Genomic DNA, 23,858 nt, shown 5'->3' on the forward strand with positions numbered 1-23,858 from the left:
AGCTTATCACCGGCCAGCAGCCTGAGGAAGGAGCACCATGAAATATGGCCTCTGTCACCAGGAGCCAGGGCCAGTGCTGAGCTGCACTCTGCTCTGCACAGAGCAGAGACAATGAGAACCACAGCACTAAACTCAAGTAGATTGGGTTGCATTGATTTTTAATGCCCGGCTGTTCTTCTGTGTGAAATTTACTGGTACTCTTGCAATTATTGTATTATTGATCTCTACAAAACTGCACGATCTTGCTTTAATAAACATCACATCCTGACAGTAATAAATAGCGGTTCTTACCTTTTGAAGCCTGATTAAACCGTGTTTTAGAATTCTGTATGTTTGGATTTCATTATCATCACTTTGCCTCTTAGGATTCCTTAAAGTGAAACCTGTGTCACGGAAACACATATTGCCTCGGTTCTAGTTTAACTGTTTTTTCTGATTACATAAGGTTATTATACCCTTCTTTTTAAAAACTTTTTGGAGGGTGGGTCAACAATTTATTTTTAAGGTTGACATTTTGTAAGCCCCTTCTTGTTAACACTGATTTAATAGTTTTCATTGAAAGAGAGAAAAGTTTCCTTGAAGAGGGATTCATGTACACCTTCAGTAAACATTTTCAAATGCATTTTTTTTGGAGCTCCTTTTTAGCATTTGAAAATGCTAAAAGACTGTGCTTTCGGTTCTTGGAGTTTCGTTTGTTTGTTTTCACTATGGATAAAATTTTCTTCTTTTCAAATGTCTGCAACCATACCTTAATTTCCATGGTACTCAGCTTTTATTCATCAATAACTCCAAGCCTTGGAGTTTCATGGTAAGATCACGATGCTATAGAAGATGTTCCAAAATGGTGAGATCTGTTAAAGTCTTCACCACACTTCAGAATGTGTGGCTCTGTTCACGTGATATCCTGGAAAAGGCAAAACTGTAAGGATGAAAAACAGGGTTTGGGGAGGGGTAGTGTCTGACTAGGAGAAGGTCAGGAGATTTGAGGAGAGAGAGGGTAGAACTAGTCTGTATGGTACTGCCAGTGGTGAATACATGATGCTTTGCATTTGTCAATTCCCATTGAACTTTCCAGCACCAAAAGTGAACTAATATATGCAATTAAAAAAAAATGTCAACCAGGAGATCAGAGCATCCCAAGATGGAATGCAGAGTGTGACAAAAGAATCTATTATTACACGTGTATGACATAACCTCCTTGAAGGGGGTGTGAGGAAAAAAGACACCAACCTAAGTAACTTTTAAAAACAGTGATTTGAATGGAAACTGTAAGACTAAAGTAAAAAAAAAACAAAACCCTGCACATAAACACTATACTCTAGTTGGCAAAGTTGTTTCCCATAGTGGTGTGGGTTCATAATTCTGAAACTGCTATGCATATCTATGGGGATTGAATAGGTAAATGAACAGCAGATGATGGAATCCAGGTTTTTCACTGTTGGGAGAGTGGGGATTACAGACAAGTAAGGGGGAAAGCTAGAATGAACCATGTGGTACTAGATTAGATTCAGAGATATCCGTCTGAATTCAGGTTTAGTTTAATATAGATCGAGCTGGATTTATAGAATTATAGATGTGTGTGTACATGGGTGACTTTACATATGCATATTTCATAGCTCTGTTTACTGAGAGAGGCTTGGGAACAATGACACCCCAGTAGCAATGTGCATACCCAGCACCCAGATATTGGTTTCTAATATCATTCTCCAGTAAATGGAACCAAGGCTCCTTGGAGAAATGGCCGATTTTAGGGCAAGGACAGTGAAAATACAAGATGAGCCTGGAGCACCTTATAGTGCCAGAAAGTAAGCAAATGCTCAAAAAATAAGAGTGGAGTCTTGTCATAGGGACACAGCAACCAATCTGAAAGAACTCTTAATAACCAAAGCTGGAACAGTTTGAGCAACAAAACAACATAGTACAGGCAAACCTCAGATATATTGCGAGTTCAACTTCAGATCACTGCAGTAAAGCAAATACCCCAATAAATTGAGACACACACACATTTGTTGGTTTCCCAGTACATATAAAATTATGTTTATGCTATACTGTAGTCTGTTAAGTGTACAGTAGCATTATGTCTAAAAAAATGTACATACCTTAATTTTAAAACACTTTATTGCTGAAAAATGATAGCCATCATCTGAGGCTTCAGCGAGTTGTAAACTTTTTTTTACTGGTGGAGGGTTTGAAATATTTTGAGAATTACCAGGATGTTACACAAAGGCAAGAAATGAGCAAATGCTGTTAGAAAAACGGTGCCAATAGATTTTCTTGAGGCAGGGTTGTCACAGACCTTCAATTTGTTAAAAAAAAAAAAAAAGCAAAAGACAAAAGATTATCTTTAAAGAGCAATAAAGTGAAGCACAATAAAATGAAGTATGCCTGTATTGAATTATAACCCAGAGTATAAAACAAGTAAATATCCATGATTCCATCCCTACTGATTCAAATAAATGATTGAATAAATAAATAGGGAGACTTGCCTAGTCTCCTGTGGAGAAGAATTCCAAGTACTTTATGTAGATATACCCTCTCAGAAAGGTAGATATTGACTTGACACCCCTTGAGTATGGGCTGCACTTAGTGACTTGCTTCCAAAGAGTGAAATGTGGAAAGCAGGAGGGAAGGGAGGGGAATGTAACTTTACAGTGTGGAAACCAGGCAACCATTACCTTGGCCAGGTGATCAAGGGCAACATCATCAGTGATGAGCCATGTGTACCCTGGATATGATGTAATGAAATTGGTATATTACTCTGTGATCTTCCTCCTCACAAACCAATAACCCCAATTTAACCATAAGAAAAACTTCAGACACACCCAGTTGAGGGACATTCTGCAGAATGCCTGACCGGTAAAATTGTCAAGGTCATCAAAAACAAGGAAAGTCTGAGAAACTGTCTCAGGTCTAAGGAGACATGACAAATAAAGGTAATGAGGTATGAGGTATCCTGGATGGGACCCTGGAACACTAGGAAAAAAACTAATGAAATCTACATAAACTGTGGAGTTTAGTTAATAGTAATGCAAGATGTTAACAATCAGGGAACTAGGTGAGGGATATATGAAAACTCTCTTTGCAGATTCTCTGTTAATCTGAAAGTACTCCATACTTAAACGTTTATTTACAAGAAAAGGGTGGAGACCAAAGGCTTTAGTCCAGGACTGATTGGGGGAAGAAAGACCAAACCTGTCTTTCACTATAGATAGTTGGAGAAGCACTGATCTGTAAAAACATATGCTCTAGGACAACTTTGACTTTTTCTTCCAGTTTGAAATCTATTGTTCTAACTGAGATAGCTTTGAACTCCTTGCTACTTTCTCAAAGGTGTTTTTCTCTTGAAATCCCAAAGTCTGCAGTCACACTTTGTTCTTTTATCCACCCCCCCGTCATATTTTATTGCAAACCTTGTTATTGTCAAGGTGCAGCTGACTGGTTTTGTAAGTAGTTTCTGATTTCTTTCTGTTCCTGTTATTCATTCCAGTGTTATTTAGGCTCATTAAAGGGAACATTTGGGCTTGGCAATTTGTCACTAAGATTCGGGTACAATCACATCATTACCAAGCTATCCAAAATTCGGCAGTGATGATACTGATGATACGCAGACGTGTGGCCAAGAAAGCATTACATTTATATACTTAATAAGAACATCACATTTGATCACAAATTAAATCATGCAAGTAATCTTCATGCGGTTCCCTATTTACAGCTCAGAAAGTTTCTTCCTCTTCTATAAAATCTGATAACTTCAATTACTATGTGTCTTCCATAAAAAGGTATAAAAATGTGCACCTCCTTCTGAGTATGTTACTATTCGAGTACCAAGGTTTTTGATTTTGCAAATAATCTGGAAGACGAATGTAAAATATAAATTAAAAAAATATACCTTTTATAACAAAAGAGTCATAGACTTAAAATTATAGTCATCGGTTTATTGTTGGATAGCTAGGGTTTATTATTAAGTGGAGGAACAATGAACTGGCAAATAAGACAATGATGTCCTATATATAGTCTTCTAAATGGTTTTTTGATGTTTGATCTCTCTATTGAGATAGGTAAGGAAGAATTTGCAGTTTGAGATTATTGTTTATTTTTGATTTATTTCACCAGTCAAATCAACCAACAGACTTTTTTTTCTTTTATCTTTTTTAATGAAATGTTCCTGGGGCCTATTTTCCTCTGTGGTTTAAATTGGATGGATTCGGGGTGGGATTCTTCCATCAATTTGAAAGCATTAAATGTTTTCTTTAAACAGTGTTCCCTTTCTTATTCCCAGACAATCGTTAGAGGAAACAAACCCTGCAAGGAAACCTCCATCAATGGCCTTCTGGAGGATTTCGACAACATCTCTGTGACCCGCTCCAACTCCCTAAGGAAGGAAAGCCCGCCCACCCCAGACCAGGGAGCCTCCAGCCATGGTCAAGGCCATCGGGAAGAAAATGGATTCCTCACCTTCTCACAGTATTCCAGCGAATCTGATACCACTGCTGACTATGCGACGGAAAAGTACAAAGAAAAGAGTCTCTATGGAGATGATTTGGATCCGTTTTATAAAGGCAGCCACTCGGCCAAGCAAAATGGGCACGTAATGAAAATGCAACATGGGGAAGCCTACTACTCTGAGATGAAGCCTTTGCAATCCAACAGAGCCAGGTGTCCTGTTGATTATCACACACACTTGGACTCACTGAGCAAACCCAGTGAGTACAGTGACCTCAAGTGGGGGTACCAGCGAGCCTCAAGCAGCTCCCCTCTGGATTATCCATTCCAATTCACGCCTTCTAGAACTGCAGGGACCAGTGGATGCTCCAAGGAGAGCCTGGCGTACAGCGAAAGTGAGTGGGGACCCAGCCTGGATGACTATGACAGGAGACCAAAGTCATCATACGTGAGTCAGACAAGCCCTCAGCCCGCCATGCGGCAGAGGTCACGGTCAGGCTCCGGGCTCCAGGAACCCATGATGCCCTTCGGAGCAAGTGCATTTAAATCCCACCCTCAAGGACACTCCTACAGCTCCTACACCTACCCTCGCTTGTCCGAGCCCACAATGTGCATTCCAAAGGTAACGTCCACCACCTCCTTCCTTCTGGTGTGTGGGGTCTCCACAAAGGTGTGCTCCCATGACCTTCTTATACAGATTCTAGAGTGCTGATTTGTCTATAACTGAGAATCTCTATCAAAATTCTACCTGATTTCCACTCACGAGCCCCAAGGGCAGAGAATTTAGGGCAAGGCACATTTATTCATTAAAATCAAAGCCTTTTAGGAGCTCCTACAAGGTTTCTGGTTAAAAGCCAAAAAAATTATGTATTTGAAAGATATTCTGATATACTAATGTTAAATATTATGTGCTCACATGGCACTAAGTCCTGTGTTAAGGAGTATACTGTTGTAGACCATTAGGTAGAATAACAGTGGTTCGTGCATTCCGGTAATGGTTATGTGGAACTGTGGACAGGCGGAAAAAGGTCAGGATAACGTGGTAAGTTTTTAATAAAGTTAATTGTGTTCAACTCAAGAGATGGTCCTGCATTTTGAGAGTATGTTCTTTCTACTAGTTTAGTATTCAAATGTCATTGTTTATTCGTATGAAACTTTGGGATAATAGATGGAATCTGGTTGCTGGGCCTTCTTTGGTGTGCTTTCTATTTTTTTTTTTTTGTCTTATTGTAATTTCTCTCTTGATAATTTTTCTTTCTAATGTTAGCTGCAGCAAATTTGCTTTGAAACGTGGCTGGTCCGTGATATCCCAGGGTTTGGGAACGGCTGTTGGAGGAGTTACTGACTTTGCAAAAATGCCTTGGAAACTGTGCCAGGGGTTTATTTTCTCGGAGTAAATTAGAAATGTTTTTGCTGCCTCCCCTGTACAGCAAAGTGAAAATGGGACGTCTGGCAGTGGGCTCTAGATTTCAGAGGTCTCAGACCAGTTGAGGGAGACTTGACTTCTTGAAGCGTGATCGTGGACCTTTCACCGAATACTGTCCCTTCAACTGCTTGATGGGCTGCATAGCAAACCCTGGAAGGCAAGCCTGCCTGCATCATCTGTTTGATTGATTGTCAACACCCAGTATTTTTCCTTTGCTCATTATTTCTCATAAACCCAATCTAAGATGTTGAAGTCTTTTAGGGACATGCTGGGAGTGACTAAGCCATACTTAGTCATACTAAGCCATACTTTAGAAAAAGCAAAAAGTTATCACTTTAGTTCCCAATATATAAACTTAAAAATAAATCTTGAGGAAATAAAGACCTGAAATATGTACTGCCAGTTAAAATTTAAATATTGAGAATGTTTTCCATCTCACTGTGTTATTTATTTGAATCCCCATGATCAGGGTATCATGGCTGCCTTTTCTCCCTATGTTCTTGCTGGGGCAATGGTTGGAAATAAGTCTGTCTAACTAACCAAAAGACAAAGTTATAAGAAGCCATATGCATGTGTCATGATGCATGAGATCATTTATTCAATTTACTGTGCACATCACTCAACCAAAGGAACCTCTTAATAGTTCTAGAGTGAGCTAAGCAAATTAATACATTCTGTAGCTGAATCTAGTTATATTCTCTGGTTTTTGAATATCAGTGGTTACTTTAGGAATAAAGAATGTGATTTTTTTCAGCTTAACTGAGGTATAATTGACAAAATTATAAGATATTTAAAGTGTACAAGATGATGAACTGATATACATTGTGAAAGGATTTCCCTCGCTGAGTTAAGACATTCATCACCTCACATGTTTACCTTTTTTGTTTATGTGTGAGAACATTTAGGTTCTACTTGCTCAGCAGATTTCTACAATATAGTGTTATCAACTATAGTCACCATGTTATACATTCGATCCTCAGACCTTATAGCTGAAAGTTTGTAACCTTTAACCAACTTCTTCCTTTTCCCCATCTCCTAGACCCTGGCAACCACTTTTCTACTCTGTTTCTATGAGTTTGACTTCTTCCTTTGTTTTTTTAAGATTTCACATACAAATGATGCCATTTATAGTATTTGTCATTCTCTATCTAGCTTATTTCACTTAGCATGAAGCCCTTCAGCTTCTTCCATGTTATTGCAAATGACAGGATTTCATTCTCTTTTAAGGCTAAGTAATATTCCTTTGTGTATATATATATATATATTTTTCTTTGATTCACATTTTCTTATCCATTCATTCATTGATGGACACATAGGCTGTTTCCATACCATATCTATGCTAATAATGCTGCAATGGGCATGGGAGTACAGATATCTCTTTCAGATAATGATTTTGTTTCCTTTGGATATATACCCAGAATTGGGATTGCCAGATCATGTAGTAATTCTATTTTTAACTTCTTGAGAAACTTCCTTACTGTTTTCCATTGTGGCTGTACCAGTGTACATTCCCATCAACAGTGTACAAGGGTTCTCTTTTCTCCACATCTTTGCCAGAATTTGTTATCTCTTACCTATTTAATAATAGCTATCCTAACAGGTGTGAGGTGGTATCTCACTGTGGTTTTGGTTTGCATTTTCCTGATGATTAGTGATGTTGAGTACCTTTTTATCTACCTGTTGGCCATTTGTATGTTTTCTTCAGAAAAATGTCTATTCAGGTCCTTTGCTCATTTTTAAATTAGATAATATGACATTTTTTTTTACTACTGAATTCCTCACTATTATTTCCCAGTATACTTTGGATATTAACTCCTTGTCAAATATGTGATTTGCAAGTATTTTCTCCTGTTCTGTAAGTTGCCTTTTCATTTTGTTGGTGGTTTTCTTTGCTGAGCAGAAGTTTTTTTAGTTTAATTTAATCCTATTTGTTTATTTTTGCTTTTTTTACCTTTGCTTTTAATGCCAAGTCTAAAAAACAGACCATTGCCAAGAGCAATGTCAAACAGCTTACTCCTATGTTTTCTTCTAGGAACTTTATGGTTTCAGGTCTTATATTCAAGTCTTTAATCCATTTGAGTTGATTTTTGTGTATGGTTTAAGATAGGGGTCCAGTTTCATTCTTTTACACATGGCTATTCAGTTTTCCCAGAACTATTTATTGAAGAGACTATCCTTTCCCCATTGTATATTCTTGTCTCCTCTGTCAAAAATTAATTGACCATATATGTGTGGTTTATTTCTGGGCTCTCTATTCTGTTCCACTGATCTAAGTGTGTTTTTGTGCCAAAACTATACTGTTTTGATTACTATAACTTTGTAATATAGTTTGCAATCAGGAAATGAGATGCCTCCAGTTTTGTTCTTTTTTTCTCAGGATTGCTTTGGCTATTCAGGGTCAATATGATTTTGTGTGTATGGCATATTTGAATGCTTATTGTTGGGAGCTGTTTTAGGTCATGGTCATCGAGAAAATTGTGTCCAGAGGCTTTAACCTTTCAGTCATGGAGCTGTATTTGGCCCATTGACATGTTTAGTCACCCAATAGTCATTTTCAACATCCGAAAAATCAAGATATTTCACTTAGAATTCTCAGCTTTTGGGTCTCAGATTTCTCTTATGAAAAACGGGACAACCTGTTATCCCTGGGCCCACATTTTCACATAGCATTGGAAATAGAATTGGCTAGAGGTAAAAGCTGCCCCATTACAAGGGACAGGCTCTGCCCAGCCCACTTCATTAATTTTTCCCATTAGCCTAATCCCTAGAGGCATTTGAGATTTAATATAACCACCAGCATCCCTTGCCTACTCATTTCACAGAAAGGGAAAGTGAGGTCCAGAAAGTCATATGTCACACTTAAGGTTTCACAGTTGGTTGGTTGCAAAAGAAGAACAAGAATCTAGGTCTGCAGTTTCTCCCAGTTCAATATTTTTCCCATTATATTGGCATATGTAGTTTTAGGGGTTCAACTGCATTTGCCAATAAAACCCATGAGAGGTCCCAGTGGCCACCAAAACTTTAGGTTAAGTGGAGGAATAGGAAGAGGATGGGAGGAATGAGGGAGGGAGGGGATAGATTGCTTAATTCTTCACTGATTCCCTCTTCTTGCAGACTTCCAACTATAAGGCAAAGCAGATCTGCTTTATATTTGGCTATTTGGCTACTATTGTGGCTCAGAAAAAATATATATATATAACAGTTCCTACCAAGTGTTTTTCAGTCCTTATAATCAGAACTCCAAAGGAGTAAGCTGCTGCTCCATGTTTCATAGGAGACCCGTGAGAAATTCCTGAGCAGGTCTTGTGGGAGAGTAGGAGGTAGGAGGCCTGTTAGTAATTAAAACATTTACTTGATTAAAAATATAACATCTCTCTAAAAAGACTTAGGTGCCTGTGTCCTTAGAACTAGACTCTTAAAAATCTACCAATCACATATGGATTTCCTGCTGAGAGAAGAAATAGCAATCATGACTCAGATAATTTGGCTTTGGCTCATGGAAAATTCTACAAACTGGTGGGTAATGTTCACATCTCCAATAATAAGAGAAAGCATGAAACTTGAGTAAGTTTCCAGATAGAGCAAAAATGAGGAGGTGTGTGTGTGTGTGTGTGTGTGTGACACCAGCTTTACATTTTGGCTTAAATTAAAAAAAAATTCACAAATGTTAAGCCACAGTAAAAAACTCCTCCAATGTTATCTACCTACCTTTCCCATTAGTGTGACAGGAATAAAGGATGCTATGAAATCTGTAGATATTGGCATCCATCTCTACTTTTAAATGTTTTTTTGCTGGGGCTGAGCAGATGAAACCTTGGGGGCAAGATAAAGCCCAAACCATATCCATATAGCACCATTCAGATCACAGAACTACCAAAACGGATATGGAGAGAGACTGCTTCCACTCTCCTCTGCAGACAAGGCTGCCTTATAGGGAGGGAAACTGGCTGGAGATCCTGTTCCAGTGCATTTGCTTTTGCTCATGCCAATACTTTCCAGGGATGAGGCGGCTGTTGGCTTGGGTGTCTGGTGCTGGCCCGGCACATCCATCCCTTGCTCTGGCTCCAGCTGCCAAGAAGCCCCCAGCATCATCCCAGATCTGCCAGTTCACTAAACACTGGCTGGTTGCCAGACCCGTGTGTTGCCTTGTTGAACCTCACAGTCCTGTAAATTCTTGCCCCCTTTGAACAGATGAGGACACCGGAGCTTTGAGAGGCTCAGGAAACAGCCCAGTCAGTCTGCTCAGAGCAGAGCTGGGACCCAGCTTTCTGGGCTCAACCCCTTCAGCCGGACATTGGCTACATCCCCAATGGCACAGGAATAGCTTCTGCGGTGCCACGCCTTAACCTGGCTCCTTACAAGCCCCTTCTAACACCTGCAGCAATAAAGTCCCCTTGGTTTGTGTCATCCTGTTCCATTCTAGAGCTGGATTTCTCAACCTTGACACTATTGACATTTTGGGCCTGGTAATTGTTGTGGGGCATCCCGTGCACTGTAGGATATTTAACAGCATCCCTGACCTCTACTCACCAAATGCCAGTAGCACCCCTCCCTCACTTGTAACAAACAGAATATCTCTAGACACCGCCCAATGTCATATGGGGCAGGGGGAGCAGAAGCAACTCCAGCTGAGAAGCACTGTTCTCTAGCTGTCATTTCCCAAATGCTTTCTGGCAGTCAAGGCTATAGGTTCTGCAGATAAACTCCCTGGGTTTGATTCTTGATATTGCCACTTACAGTTGGGTGAATAAACTGCTTAACTGTGCCCTTACTTCTTTATGAAATGGGAATAAAGACTGCCCCTGCCTTATGATGTTGAGTGAGATTAAATAAGTTGATAATTACAGTAGCCTAATTATTAATATGCATCCTCTGTATACATCAGTCTGTGTGTATAGTGTGTAGATGGATGACAGCTGTGATGTGACTCTGGAGGTTACTGTGTGCCAGGCACTGTGCTAGGCATTTTACAAGCATGACCCAATTTTGTCCTCGCAACAACTCTGGAAGAATTCAAGATCATCTCCCTTTTACAGTGAAGAAGCTGAGACTCAAAGAGACTATATCTTTCCGGACGTCCCGAGGATATGAAGACAAACAGCTGAGCCAGGATCCAAAATTAGGTCCGTCTCACTCTAAAGCCTACCTATTCCAGAACATTCCCATTTCCACCAAGAAAACCAAGGAGCAGAGAGATGGATATGAGGCCTTGGGGCCCAGATGCACACACCGCAGGCAGCCCTCACCTTGCTGACAAAGAATGGGTACTGATTCACAGGTGGATTTGAGGTGCATGGGAATGCACTTTAGTCTCTGTTCTTGGTAGGCTGGAATCCTCTAAGAAGCTCCTTAGCATCAGCAGACTGTGATTTGTGGGTAAAGCTGGGACCATGGGCTGCAAAGGAAGCATTAAGAGTAGCGATCCCTGAGTCTCTCCTATGCACTCACTGTACCTTGAGTGATGGTCTTATTTGATTTTATAAAAGACAGACCAGATTTTCTCACCTTCTCACAGAAGGCATTGAAGAGCACAAGTTCTAGAATCAGATCCCCAAGATTCCAGCACTTTCTATCTGTGTGATCTTGTCTGTGCCTCAGTTCATTCATCTGTAAATAGTGTGTCTCAATACCTACTTCGAACTTGTCCTGAGGATAAAAAAAAGGTTAATAAATGTAAAGGAGTTAGCACATGGCAAGCCCTCAGTGTCAGCCCTTAGTCTCAGGAATATTTCTGGTTGGAAAACATGTCACCATATCTGCTCTCGCCAGTCACAGGAGCATCCTGTCGGTATAATCTTTTACATATTTTCAAAATATGGGGACAGGTTCTATCTGACTCTGCCCTCATGGCCGCTCATAATTACTACTGTCGTCTCTTTAGAGATATGGGTCACGGAAGGCCAGAGTAGCCGTGTGACTTCCTCAAGGTCATGCAGAGCCTTAGTGACTGAACTGGCCTGAGGACCCCAATCCTGCCACCCCAGTGGTTTCTCTACTCTCCAGAATGGAAATGACCTTCTCAGACTTCTTATGAAAGACAGCTGCTAAGAGAGAACAGAAATTTAGCAGCATTAAGGGAAGAGCCATCATCTCTATATATGCATAGTTGTGATGGTTCCTGCCAACCAATCCCTCTACCTTACCCTCTTCATCTCCACTGCACAGAGCAGCAAAGTGACCAAAGCTGGGCCCAGGTCATCCCAAATTGCTAGCATATTAAGGGGTTCTGAGTGAAGAGAGAGGATGCAAGAAAAACAGTGGCATGGTTCCCTAGACTTTCCTTCTGGAGTCACCAGTGCAATGATTTTTTCACCGCTCAGCTTCACTTTGTTTTCCCTAGAAGGAAAAAGCAATTGAACCAGTGTGCTCAGCCTTCCTGAATCAATAGTTTAATGTCTCACCATTCTTTGTGGTACTTGTCACACCCAGATTCAACCAAGGCTCCAGGAACAAAACTGTAGCTCCTAATCTACTAAGGATCCCAGCAGAACACTTTTCAGAGACACTTCAGGGCCTGATGGGCAGTGAAATGATGAGGCTGTTGAAATCTGATGGGCTGCGTCCAAAATCTGAGAGGGGGGTAGGGGTAGAGAGAAAAGTGCTTAATATAACAATGGATAGTATCGCCTATAGATTTTTCTTCCTTTACACATGGGCTCCTGCAAGATGTTCATTAAGGCTCATAAAACATCAAAGAGGTGATTCAGAGCAACATCTCTAACATCTGTCCCTTCTCATGGAGACTTGAGGCATCATTTTCCTATGAATGAGCTCCTCTTCCCATGAACGTTCTTGTGTTTCAAAGTAAATTGTATTTTGGTCATTATAAGTGGGTTTTCCCATTACCAAATTAAAAACGAAATGAATCTAACCTGGCATTGTCTGTCCCAGTGCTCTTAGAGGCCCTGACACATTTGAACCATATTCTACAGCAGTGAACTAATCCCTAAAGGTGCAGCCCCCTTCCCCCCACCATGTCCCTGCAGGCGGTGAGAGATCACGGGTCAGAGTAATCTGCTCTTTTTTTTTTTATTGTGGTAAAATATACATAAATCATATTTATTTTAACCATTTATAAATATGCAGTTCAGTGGCATTAAATACAGTCACATTGTTGTGTAACCATCATCACTGTCAATAACCAAAACTTTTTCATCATCCTCAACAAAAACTCTGTAACCATCAAACAGTAACAACCCCATTTTCCCTCCCACCAGCCCTTAGTAACCTCTATTCTGTTTTGTGTCTCTATGAATTTGCCTATTCTAGGTACCTCATGTAAGTGGAATCTACAATATTTATCCTTCTATGTCTGGCTTATTTCACTAAACCTAGTGTTTTCAAGGTTCATCCATGTTATAGCATGCAATAAAATGCCATTCCTTTTTTGACTTAATGAATCCCACTGTGTGTATAGACCATATTTTGTTATTCATCAGTTGATTGACACTTGGGTTGTTTCCACCTTGTAGGTATTGTGAATCATGCTGCTGTGATCATTGGTGTACAAATATTTGCTCAAATCCCTGCTTTCAGTTCTTTTAGATGTGCAGTGTAGGTAGTAGCAGAGTTGTTGGATCATACGGTAGCTCTACGTTTAACCTTTGAGAAACTGCCAAACTGTTTTCTACAGTGTCGTCTTGTTTTTAAACAATTATCACAAATTTTAAACATATACAAAAGTATACAAAATACTGTGAGTGTTCCTTGTATACCCATGAACTCATCCAGCTTTAATGTTTACCAACTGATGGCTGTCATGTTTTATCTATACCCCCACCTGTTTCACTCCATTCCATATTACCTTTTTTTTTTTTAACATCTTTATTGGAGTGTAATTGCTTTACAATGGTGTGTTAGTTTCTGCTTTATAACAAAGGGAATCAGTTATACATATACATATGTTCCCATATCTCTTCCCTCTTGCGTTTCCCTCCCTCCCCCACTCCCTGTCCCACCTCTCTAGGTGGTCACAAAGCGGCATGGACATATATATACTACCAAACGTAAAATAGATAGCTAGTGGGAAGCAGCCGCATAGCACAGGGAGATCAGCTCGGTGCAGAGTAATCTGCTCTTGAACAGAGGATGCATCCTTAGTTTGGAGTAGCAATGGTGGGGGGTTAATTGGATATACTGATTCGGAGGTGGAGGAAGAGCCCGAAATACCCTGTCCCCTTGAGCCTGCTGATGGGAGATTGATTCATTTCTTCAAATAACTAGGGTTTGCCTCTTTGTAGGGGTCATGAGCCACTTGTCAGAGCTCTCCGTGTGCATTTGCCATCCGTTATGTAAGGCAGGGAAGTACACGACTCTTCAAACTTCGTGTCATAAGGTGTAAATTCCTACATGCCTAAATAGGAATCCAGCCTCACGGTGTGGGAGATTTTCCTGCAAAAATGCTAAATATGGTGAATGGCTTTCTGCTACATGCAGTTTGGAAACCCAGCAAGTGTCTGATCATCCAGAACTGAACCTCCTTCCCAAGTTCCTTGCACCAGCACCTTAAGGAGACACCTTGACCCCTGAGGTTCTACTGGACCCTGCTCTTGACTGCTGCTGCCTGCTGAGATATGTGTGCCTCATTCACTGAAATTGAGTGCCAGCTCAAAGTGTGTGCTGTGTCTCTTTGTCATCCGGCCAATATAATAGGCTCTGAAACAGGGCCACTCCATTTTGTAAATGAACATAAGTAATTCGGAGGAAAATGAGCATGGTTTTGCCTCAAGCGGGGACAGTAGCTATTGTTTATTAAGATGCCATTGGAGGTGGAACAACTCCCTACCATCCTGTAATCGGAGCTCTTGTGTCAGCAGTCACTTCAGCGGAAGAAGTGGAGGATGGAAAGTCATGGATGGAGACACAGGAGCCCATCCGCCACAGGCCAGGCAGATGGGGACTGGCTGCCATCAGTGGCGTCCCTGCTGTGGGATTGCAGAGCATAACAGGAGGGATGCAGGTCACAGGGTTTAATGAATCCCCTTCCCCTACTTATCAATCTCTAAAATGTCCCTACAGAGAAAGCTAGGTACTGATTCTCTCCCGAATCCTTACAAGCAGACGTTTTTCTTTCCCCAAGCCAAGCCTGGTCCTGTTACCTTTCCCTCTGGGTCAACTAAGGACAATTTAAGATGTCCTTTTCTTGCTCAGAGCCTTATGATTCACTTTTATCCTGCATTTGATTTGTGGAGAGCAAGCAGCCTGCAGTCTGGCTTTTTTTCACTTTGGGGATGAGCAGTGTCTGCTTCATTGTGTTTTGAAAGGTGTATTGGAGCATCACACTCAGGCACTGGAACCAGCTGCCTTCCCATCCCCTATAACTGCAAGGAGTGGATAGAGAGACACCATCCTTCATGGAAACCTCTGCAGTCCCCATTCTGTGGACGCAGACTTACCACACGCCTGCCCGTGCACACACACACATCCAGCACAATCCAGCCGCAGCCTCCCTGTCACCAGCATGGAAGGCCACGGTGACAAATAGATGCTGCCGCAGGGTTTTTTTCCTTCTTTTCTTTCTCTCTCCCTCCCCCCACCAAGCCTTTTTTTCTAGCCTTGGCATAAAATGGTCAAATGATGTTCTACTGCAGAATTCAATTTCACAGTTCAGTTAGGTCCTTGATTACACTGCCAAATTCAGATTAATGTGCATTTAACTAACATGGATCAGGGGAATTCTGGCTGACAGCCAGCTTTAATCAGAGTAATTGATAGCTGTGTGGAGTTTTATGCCCTGTCCACCCCAGCACACCACTGGTGAAATTGATTGATTAAATGAATTCATTGCTATAATTATTTATAATTTTGATACATCACAAGCCTGTGACTGGTCCTATCCTTGGAGATGTGCTCATTGTGGAAGGGGAATCTGGCTGAGTTGTTAACTGAGGATTATTTATTCCCATATAATACTGCTTTTTTTTTTTTCTGGTCCTTCTTATTTTTTTATTGGGTTTGAATAGAGACATGAAAAAGCCCATTTCTTTAGGATTTAATTTATATTGAATTCTAAAAGGCATTGGGAAACTAAAAAATGAATATATGTTATTAACCATTTTAGAGGAAGGAAACTAAGACTGTTTCTATGTCTTTTCAGTATTTTTAAAGATTCCTGTAGCGAGAATTCCTCCTGAGAATGTATCTGATTTCCAATGACAGTTAGTGGTCCTGTGACATCAACTAAGCAGTTTGGCAGTCTGGTGTTATCAGCCTGGGTAATAATTTACAAATAAATCTGTTCTACTCTTATTACATCTTGCCATATGGAGATCACCCTTAAAAGTATGCAGGCCATGGTCTCACTTGTATGAAACTATTGATACTTTTCCACAAAATCACAGGACTGTTCTCTTTAGAGGAGTGGGGGAAGGCTTTCTGGTGTCTCTTTATTGTTTTCTCGCCTGCCTTGTGGCTTTCCACCCCTGCTCCCTATGCCCTTACAATAAGGTCTTAGAAGGTAAACTATATGCATAGATCTTTTGGAAATGGTTTGGGGCACGGATGGTGGGAGGCACATTGGACTCGCTTACTAAATATCTATACCTTTCCCTGGTCCAATTTCACCACATTGTGGTTTCACTAGATTATAAAATCCTACATCCCTCTTGAGATGCTACAGTCCTGCCCACGTGGACTCCAAATGTACTCCTTTTGTTCTAGAATATATTTGTAAATCAGGTTGTAGAAAAGGTAGCCCAGTTCAAGCTTCACTCTTCTGCAAGTCTCTCTTACAGACACAAACATGTATATATGTACAAAACAGTATGTATGGACAAATTCATCATTTTTGTTTCACCCATTTATAATTATAAGATATCATGGGAAAGATGATTTAGAGTAGAACAATTAAATAATTATAAGAGTTTAAGAGCCATGGAAAAGGGCCAGGAGTCCCTGTTATAGAAGAAAGCTTGGGCTTTCTTTCTTGAACAAACACACAGAAGAAAGTTTGGACATTGCAGCTGAACACAAAATTCTGCTCTGGCCAAAGTAAAAATGAAAGCAGTGAATTATGTATATATGAGCAACTCATTTTGCTGTGATGATTATTCCTTTTTTGTGTGTATTTTGAGCTGATTTCTATAAGCCAAGCCAAGCCCACACACACACACACACTTAATTTTTCTTTTCACCCCCCTCCCCCAGGCATTATCATCCATCATTTTCTGGCCCAGTTCTTGCATTTGGCCTCAGGCTGCTCAGACATCTGGGGCCCCAGTGAAACACCCTAATCAGGCTTTAGCTCCGTAGCAGTCACTCTACACTGTGCCCACCTCTGTCCTGACCCTGTCTACCTTTTCATCATTGAAAGATAGCTCTGAGAAGATATCATGGACCCATGTTCTAAAGTGACACTGTCTGGATTTGAACCCCAGCTCGACTTCTGAGGAGCTTTGAGACCTTTGCATGACTACTTAAACCCGCGGTGCCTCAGTTTCCTTTTCTGTAAAATGGAACAATTACAGGACTTTATCTCACTGTGTAACTTGGGATTTAAATGTAGCCATGTACATGAAATGCTTGGAACAGTCCCTGGCACGTGGGAAGCACTCAGCAAATGTCAAGTATCATTATTAACATCAGTGTGAGTTACTCCTGTGAGGCAAGCTTCTAACAGAGCAGTTGGTTAATGGAAGGGGCCCCGACTTTGCTCCCAGTAAAACACCCCTACTTTTTATCAGAGAGAATGTCCACCCTTGATTATGTAGGCCAGGGAGGTGACAACTAGTGGAAGAAATGCCAAGGCAGGCAAGAAAGCAGGCCTGTGGTGCCAGTGTGTCCAGCAGCTGGGATATGGATACCCTCCCACTGGAGGTGAAGGCCTGACCGGAGCCGAAGAATCGGGTTGTGTAATCTTCTTGGAGGTTTGGGGCAGTTGGCCTTGGGTTGCTTGGGAACAGTTTCACCTCCCAGAGCCTCAGCTTTATCAATACAGTGGGATTAACTGCCTTCTGCTTGACTCTTAGAGTGAAAAATCATGAGGCCAGCCACCAACGTGTGGGCCAGCGATAGTCACCATCATGGAACACTTGGGTCATCAAAACCCAACTGAGAGCCATGGTTCTGCAAGATGGTGGCCAGAACAAAGTCACCTATGAATTTCTCCTTCCCAAAGCCAGCTGTTTGTCCACCATCATCTCTTTGAGGGGATGGAGTCTGGAAGGAGGACCATGCATTCTCTCACTGGAGCCAAAAGTCCATTGTCCTTTGACTGGTATCCCTTGAGTCTGGTTCCAAAAACTGTCTCCTGTGATAGTGTTTGCTCCTCACCCATTGCTTTTTTAAGAGTCTGCACCTCTTCCCAGCAGCCATGAAAGACAATGGCACCGTTTTATCTCCAAGACCTAGTTTCAAAGACGTTTAGCTAGCACTGAACATCTCTGCATTCTGTCTGACTGGAAATTGTCCCATTTGTGCAGACAAGCGTCCTTTGCTTTCTTTTTCTTTTTTTTTTTTAAATTAATTATATTTTAATTTAATTTTTATTTTATTTTATATTGGAGTATGGTTGATTTGCAAGACAAAGGAGGCAAAAGAATAGACAATGGAGAAAAGACAGTCTCTTCAATAAGTGGTGCTGGGAAAACTGGACAGCTACATGTAAAAGAGTGAAATTAGAACATTCTCTAACACCATACACAAAAATAAACTCCAAATGGATTAAAGACCTAAATGTAAGGCCGGGTACAAGCATCCTTTTCTTTTTTTATTTTTTTTTTGGCGGTACGCGGGCCTCTCACTGTTGTGGCCTCTCCCATTGCGGAGCACAGGCTCCGGACGCGCAGGCTCAGCGGCCATGGCTCACGGACCCAGCCCCTCTGCAGCATGTGGGATCTTCCCAGACCAGAGCACGAACCCGCGTTCCCTGCATCGGCAGGCAGACTCTCAACCACTGCGCCAGCAGGGAAGCCCCAGCATCCTTTTCTTGATGCATCATGCCAGCCGTGAAGAGTAGACTCTGATAAGGAAGAGCAGTGTCCGGATGTGATTCCTACAGGAAACAGCCTTTTATTTCTGACATTTCTTCAGAGACCAGTTATACATGCTTGTGGGGAATGAATTCAGTTTCACTTAAACTACAGGAGGAGATCCTCCCAGGAGGACACCAGGAGATGATGGCATGTGGCGGCTCCCAGGACACACTTTCAAAAGTAAAAGTCACAGACCCCGCTTGCCCTCACACACTGGCCTTGTGACTAGACTGGGCTTGGCTAATCTGGCTTAATTTAAAGGAAGAATTGAATTATTTAATTTACACTGACATTCGTCTCCCCACCAACCCAGCACATACACGTGCCAGTTTTCCTTGTGTATGGCACAAATCCAGGGCCTTAGACAAAAATCAGCTGGATGTCAAATATAGCATTTTAATTATAATACAGTGCTGTATATATTATAATTAGGGACACTTTGATTGTTTTAGAAGGTTAATGTATGGGAGTATATATGCTACCAGTACATTGTACATATTCAGTAAATGCTCACTCGTCTTATTACCACTGTAGTTACTATTTATTATTTTCTTTTATATTCCTGCTACTGTGCTAAGCACTTTATATAATAATAACACTACCCAGAATGAATTAGCAGACTGTATGGAACAGTCACTGTTCAAACCCTTTGATTTGTATTCAATTCTTTAGAGTTCACAGTGACCTAAGGAGATAGGTATTATTATCATTTGGTAGGTATTATTATTATTGCTCTCATTTTACCAGTGAGAAAACTGAAGCACAGGAGTTGAAATAACTTGCCCAATGTCGTACAACTTGTAAATGGCAGAAGAAGTTTTCGAGTCCAAAGTCTTTTCTTAAACACCAGGCTGCTCTAGGATTCCCCCAGGTAAGCCTCATAAAAACCCCATGAGGGAGGTGTGATGACCCTCATTGTACAGATGACGAAACTGAGGTTGAGAGAGGCTAAATGATTTTACTCAAGTCATTAGAATCAATATTCAGCCCTCAATATGTCCTTCAAATATGTTCTCGCTGCTCTGCAATCAGGCCAGGGCCCTGGCTTAGCAGGACCCGGGCCCCTGCTGGCTGATGCTAGACTGTCTGAGTGCAGCAGTACAGGAGGCCAGCAGTGTGATCTGGGAGCCAATGGACAGTGCATAACTGAGAATGGTACCATGGCAATTTTCAGGAGGCTGCTGTGTGCAGATCTTGCTCCCTGACTTGTTGAAGAGGCATCTGTCCATGCTGTGCAAGGGACCAGAGGTTCAGACACCTTCCTTCTGCCAGATGACCACCATGTTGCCAGATGCAACGAGCAACATGCCGCATCCAACTTCACTTCTCCGTGGCATTTGATGTGGTTCATCACTCCTTCCTTCTTGAAATACTTTCCTTCCTGGGCTCCAGGACATCCTAGTCCCTTAGTTTCTTTCCTACATCACAGGCCACTCCTTCTCTGCTCCTTTTTGCAAGTTCCTTCTCCTCTTTTTAGTCTCTAGATGTTGTAGTCCTTGGATTTTCTCTTACACATTCAACACCATGGCTTTTAACACCAGCTAAATACTGATGACTCTCAGATTCATGTCTTTAATGTCAACTTTCCCGTGGACTGGAGTCATGTCTAAGTCACCTAAGTGGCATCTCTGCTTGGATGCTTAATAGCTCTCTCAAACTTAATGTGGCCATGATGGAACTCTGGGTTTCACCCCATGTTTTAGTTATCTATTGCTGTGTAACAAATCATCCCCAAACTTAATGGCTTAAAACAACAATGAACATTTATTACCTCAAACACTTTCTGTGGGTTTCCATGGCTAGCTTAACTAGGTGATTCTGACATTGAGTCTGTCATGAGGTTGCAGTCAAGAGGTCAGCAGGGCTGCAATCATCTGAAGGCTTGACTGGGGCCAGAGGATCACCTCCAAGATGGCGCACATGGCTGTTGGTGGCAGGCTTCAGTTTCTAGCTGGCTCTTGGCAGGAGGACCTCTCTATAGGGTTTGGGGTGTCCTCGTGACATGGCAACTGGAGAAAACCAGAGCAAGCAATCCAAGAGAGAAGACAGAGAAGGCACAATATCTTTTTTTGGCCTCAGAGGACACTTACTATTACTTCCGCCATATTCTTTTGCTCACAGATCAACCTGATACAAAGGGGGAGGAGACTACACAATCATGTCAGGAGGCAGGAATCACTGGGAGCCATCTTGGAGGCTGATTCACAGCTGAGAAGCCTGTTCCTGCCCCTATGCTCCTCATATTATTAAGTGGCTTGCTCCTCAGGATAATATCCTGGGAGTCATCTTTGATTCTTCTCCTTCATATTCAATCCATCAGAAAATTGGATCAGCTCCATCTTCAGACTCTACTCTGGATCCCATTTCTCACCCCATCTACAGCACCCACCCTCATCTCTGCCCATGTTGACTGCAGTAAGCTAACTGGCAACCCTGTTTCCACCCTTGCCACCAAAGCCTCTTCTCCAGCATCCAGAGAGTCAAGTTCATGTCGCTGTCCTCTGCTTATCAACCTCCAGTGGCTCCCACTTCCCTCAGCAGCAGCCAGCATCCTTGCCATGGTCTGTATGATCTGCCCCCTCACCACTTCTCTCTCTGTCTTTCCAAACTGCCTCCTCTCTGCACCAGGAGAGCCTCCAGGCTGTTCCTCAAGCCTGTGTGTGCCTCAGAATCCTGCGTGTGCTGTGCCCTCTGCCTGGACTACCCCTGCCCCCCGCAGTCACAGGGCTTGCTCCCTCACTTCAGCCAGGTTTCTGCTCATGTTACACCTCTCAGAAAGGCCTTCCTTGGCCATCCCATGCAAGATGGCACCTTGTTATTCTCAATCCCCTTGTTCTGCTTTATTTTTCTTCATATCACCTATTACTACTGGACCACATACTGTATATTTATTAATTTTCTTGTTTATCATCCATCTCCTTCTCTAGAATGTCAACTCCAGGACAACAGAAATACCATCCATTATGATTATTGCTGGACCTTCCCACAGCACCTGAAATGGTGCCTAGCACATAATAGTTGCTTAGATATTAATCTGTGCACTAAACAAATGAATGAATGGACCACGTGGGAGCAATGAATTCAACTAGAACAGTGCCACCCGATAGAACATTCTGCAATGGTGGAAATATTCTATATGTTCTATAAATATTCTATATCTTGTCCAATGTGGTGACTCTTAAATGCCTAACATGTGACTAATATGAGTGAGGAATGGAATTTTTTATTTTAACTTTTAATTTCTATTGATTTTAATTAAATAGCCACATGTAGCCAGCAACCATCATTTTAGAGCAAATCTGGATCCTTGGAGTGGGCATGTAAATGTCATTCCATGTACATCCTGGTAGAGTGGAAGAGACTTCCTGGGACTCTGTGTTAAGAAGGAGCTGGAGGTCCAATCAACGAATCTTTTTCAAACACCTTCTATGTATCCAACACTCTCGTTATCATCAGGATCTTACACAAAAGAGTGTATTCATCTATTAGCACTTTCTGCTTTGGGCAAGGAGGCAAGGGTGGTATGATGTGGTATATTCACCATCCCTGACCTCAGTCATTCCAGGGGTGACCAGAGCTCCTTCTTGACTTTTCCAGAGAGTGATTGCTGGAACTTACACCTAGTGTCATGGCAGCCCCTCACTGGCTTCCCCCACCCCTGCCCTGTGTGTCCTCCCCATCCTATCCACTAAGTTCCCTCAATCCACTCTTCACAATCAGAGTAGAATGTTCTTGCCTTGAATCCTTTTGAGGGCTGAGCAGATTTCTATTTCATACACACAGCCCTGCAGATTTTGGATTTTCTCGAACATTATACATTTATACTGATTTGTATGTGTTTATCTTATTGTCCAAAAAGCTGCTTTGCACAGGGAGTTAGGTTGTTCCTTTTATGTATTCGGTGAGTCCCCTACATATGAACCTTCAAGTTGTGAACTTTCAAACTTGAACGTGCATCCGTATGTCCAGTCACGTAAGTTAGTTCACATGTCTGGTGTACATTGTCACATGCATACATCCTCTACAAGTGGTTGTGCTTTTGTGTACTGTACTGTACAGTATCTTTATTTCAAGCCCAGGATGTCCAGAAGCAAGTGTAAAAGCAGCAGTGATATAGCTGGTACTGCTAAGAAGCACCAAGCAATAACGATGGAAACAAAAGTGAAAATAATTGAGAGAGTGAAGCGAGGCAAAATAAGATGGTAGACACCGCTAGTTCTTATAACATGAATTGTTTAACCATTGGCATGACTCTGAAGAACGAGGACAAGATCATGGAACATGTGAAGTCTGCTGTATTGATGATGTCGCCAGTAATATCGAAGAAGTGTGGAAAAGTGGCAGAGGAGATGGAGAAACTTCTCAGTGTGCGGATGCAGGATCACATCAGTGTCGAGTCCTGTTCAGCTTAGTGCTGTTTCAAGAGAAAGCCAAAAGCCTTTATGAAGACTTGAAGAAGAAACACAGTGAAGAATCAGAGGGCACATCTTTTAATGCCAGCCATGTCTGGTTTCATTGGTTCAAGGCTAGAGCCAACCTTCACAACGTAAAGGCAAGTGGCGAGGCAGCAAGTGCAGATATGGTAGCTGCCTGGGAATTTCCTAAAACACTTTGAGAAATTATTGATGAAGAAGCATATTTCCCCTAGCAGATTTTTAATGTGGATGAGACAGTACTGTACTGGAGAAGGACGCCAGACCAAAGTTACATCAATAAGAAAGAAAAGTTGATGCCAGGCTATAAAGCAGCAAAGGACTGGCTAACTCTGTTGTTTGGTGGCAATGCTTTCAGCAATATGAAGCTGAAGCCTGTCTTAGTTTATCATTCAGAGAACCCAAGAGCCCTTAAAAACATAGCCCAGGGCTCCCTTCCTGTTGTGTGGAAGAGTAACCCCAAATCCTGGGTTACATACGCCATTTTCCAGGACTGATTTTTCCACCACTTTATCCCGGAGGTAGAGAAATCTTGCTTGGAGCAAGATGTCCCATTCAACATTCTTTTGCTTCTCAACAGTGCTC

The 23,858-nt window shown here is 41.7% G+C and overlaps 1 protein-coding gene across 1 annotated transcript in view; it reads left to right on the top strand.

Annotated features, from left to right (window-relative positions):
* Nucleotides 1-23,858, top strand: part of PAK5 (p21 (RAC1) activated kinase 5) — a 315,653-nt gene that overhangs the window by 264,561 nt on the left and 27,234 nt on the right. Inside the window, exon 4 of the mRNA XM_067707490.1 lies at nucleotides 4,280-5,065. Within this exon, the coding sequence (XP_067563591.1) occupies nucleotides 4,280-5,065 (786 nt within the window). The remainder of the gene's footprint in view (nucleotides 1-4,279; nucleotides 5,066-23,858) is intronic.

This window comes from Pseudorca crassidens, chromosome 15 (genome assembly GCF_039906515.1).
Source record: "Pseudorca crassidens isolate mPseCra1 chromosome 15, mPseCra1.hap1, whole genome shotgun sequence".
NCBI classification, from domain to species: Eukaryota; Metazoa; Chordata; class Mammalia; order Artiodactyla; family Delphinidae; genus Pseudorca; species Pseudorca crassidens.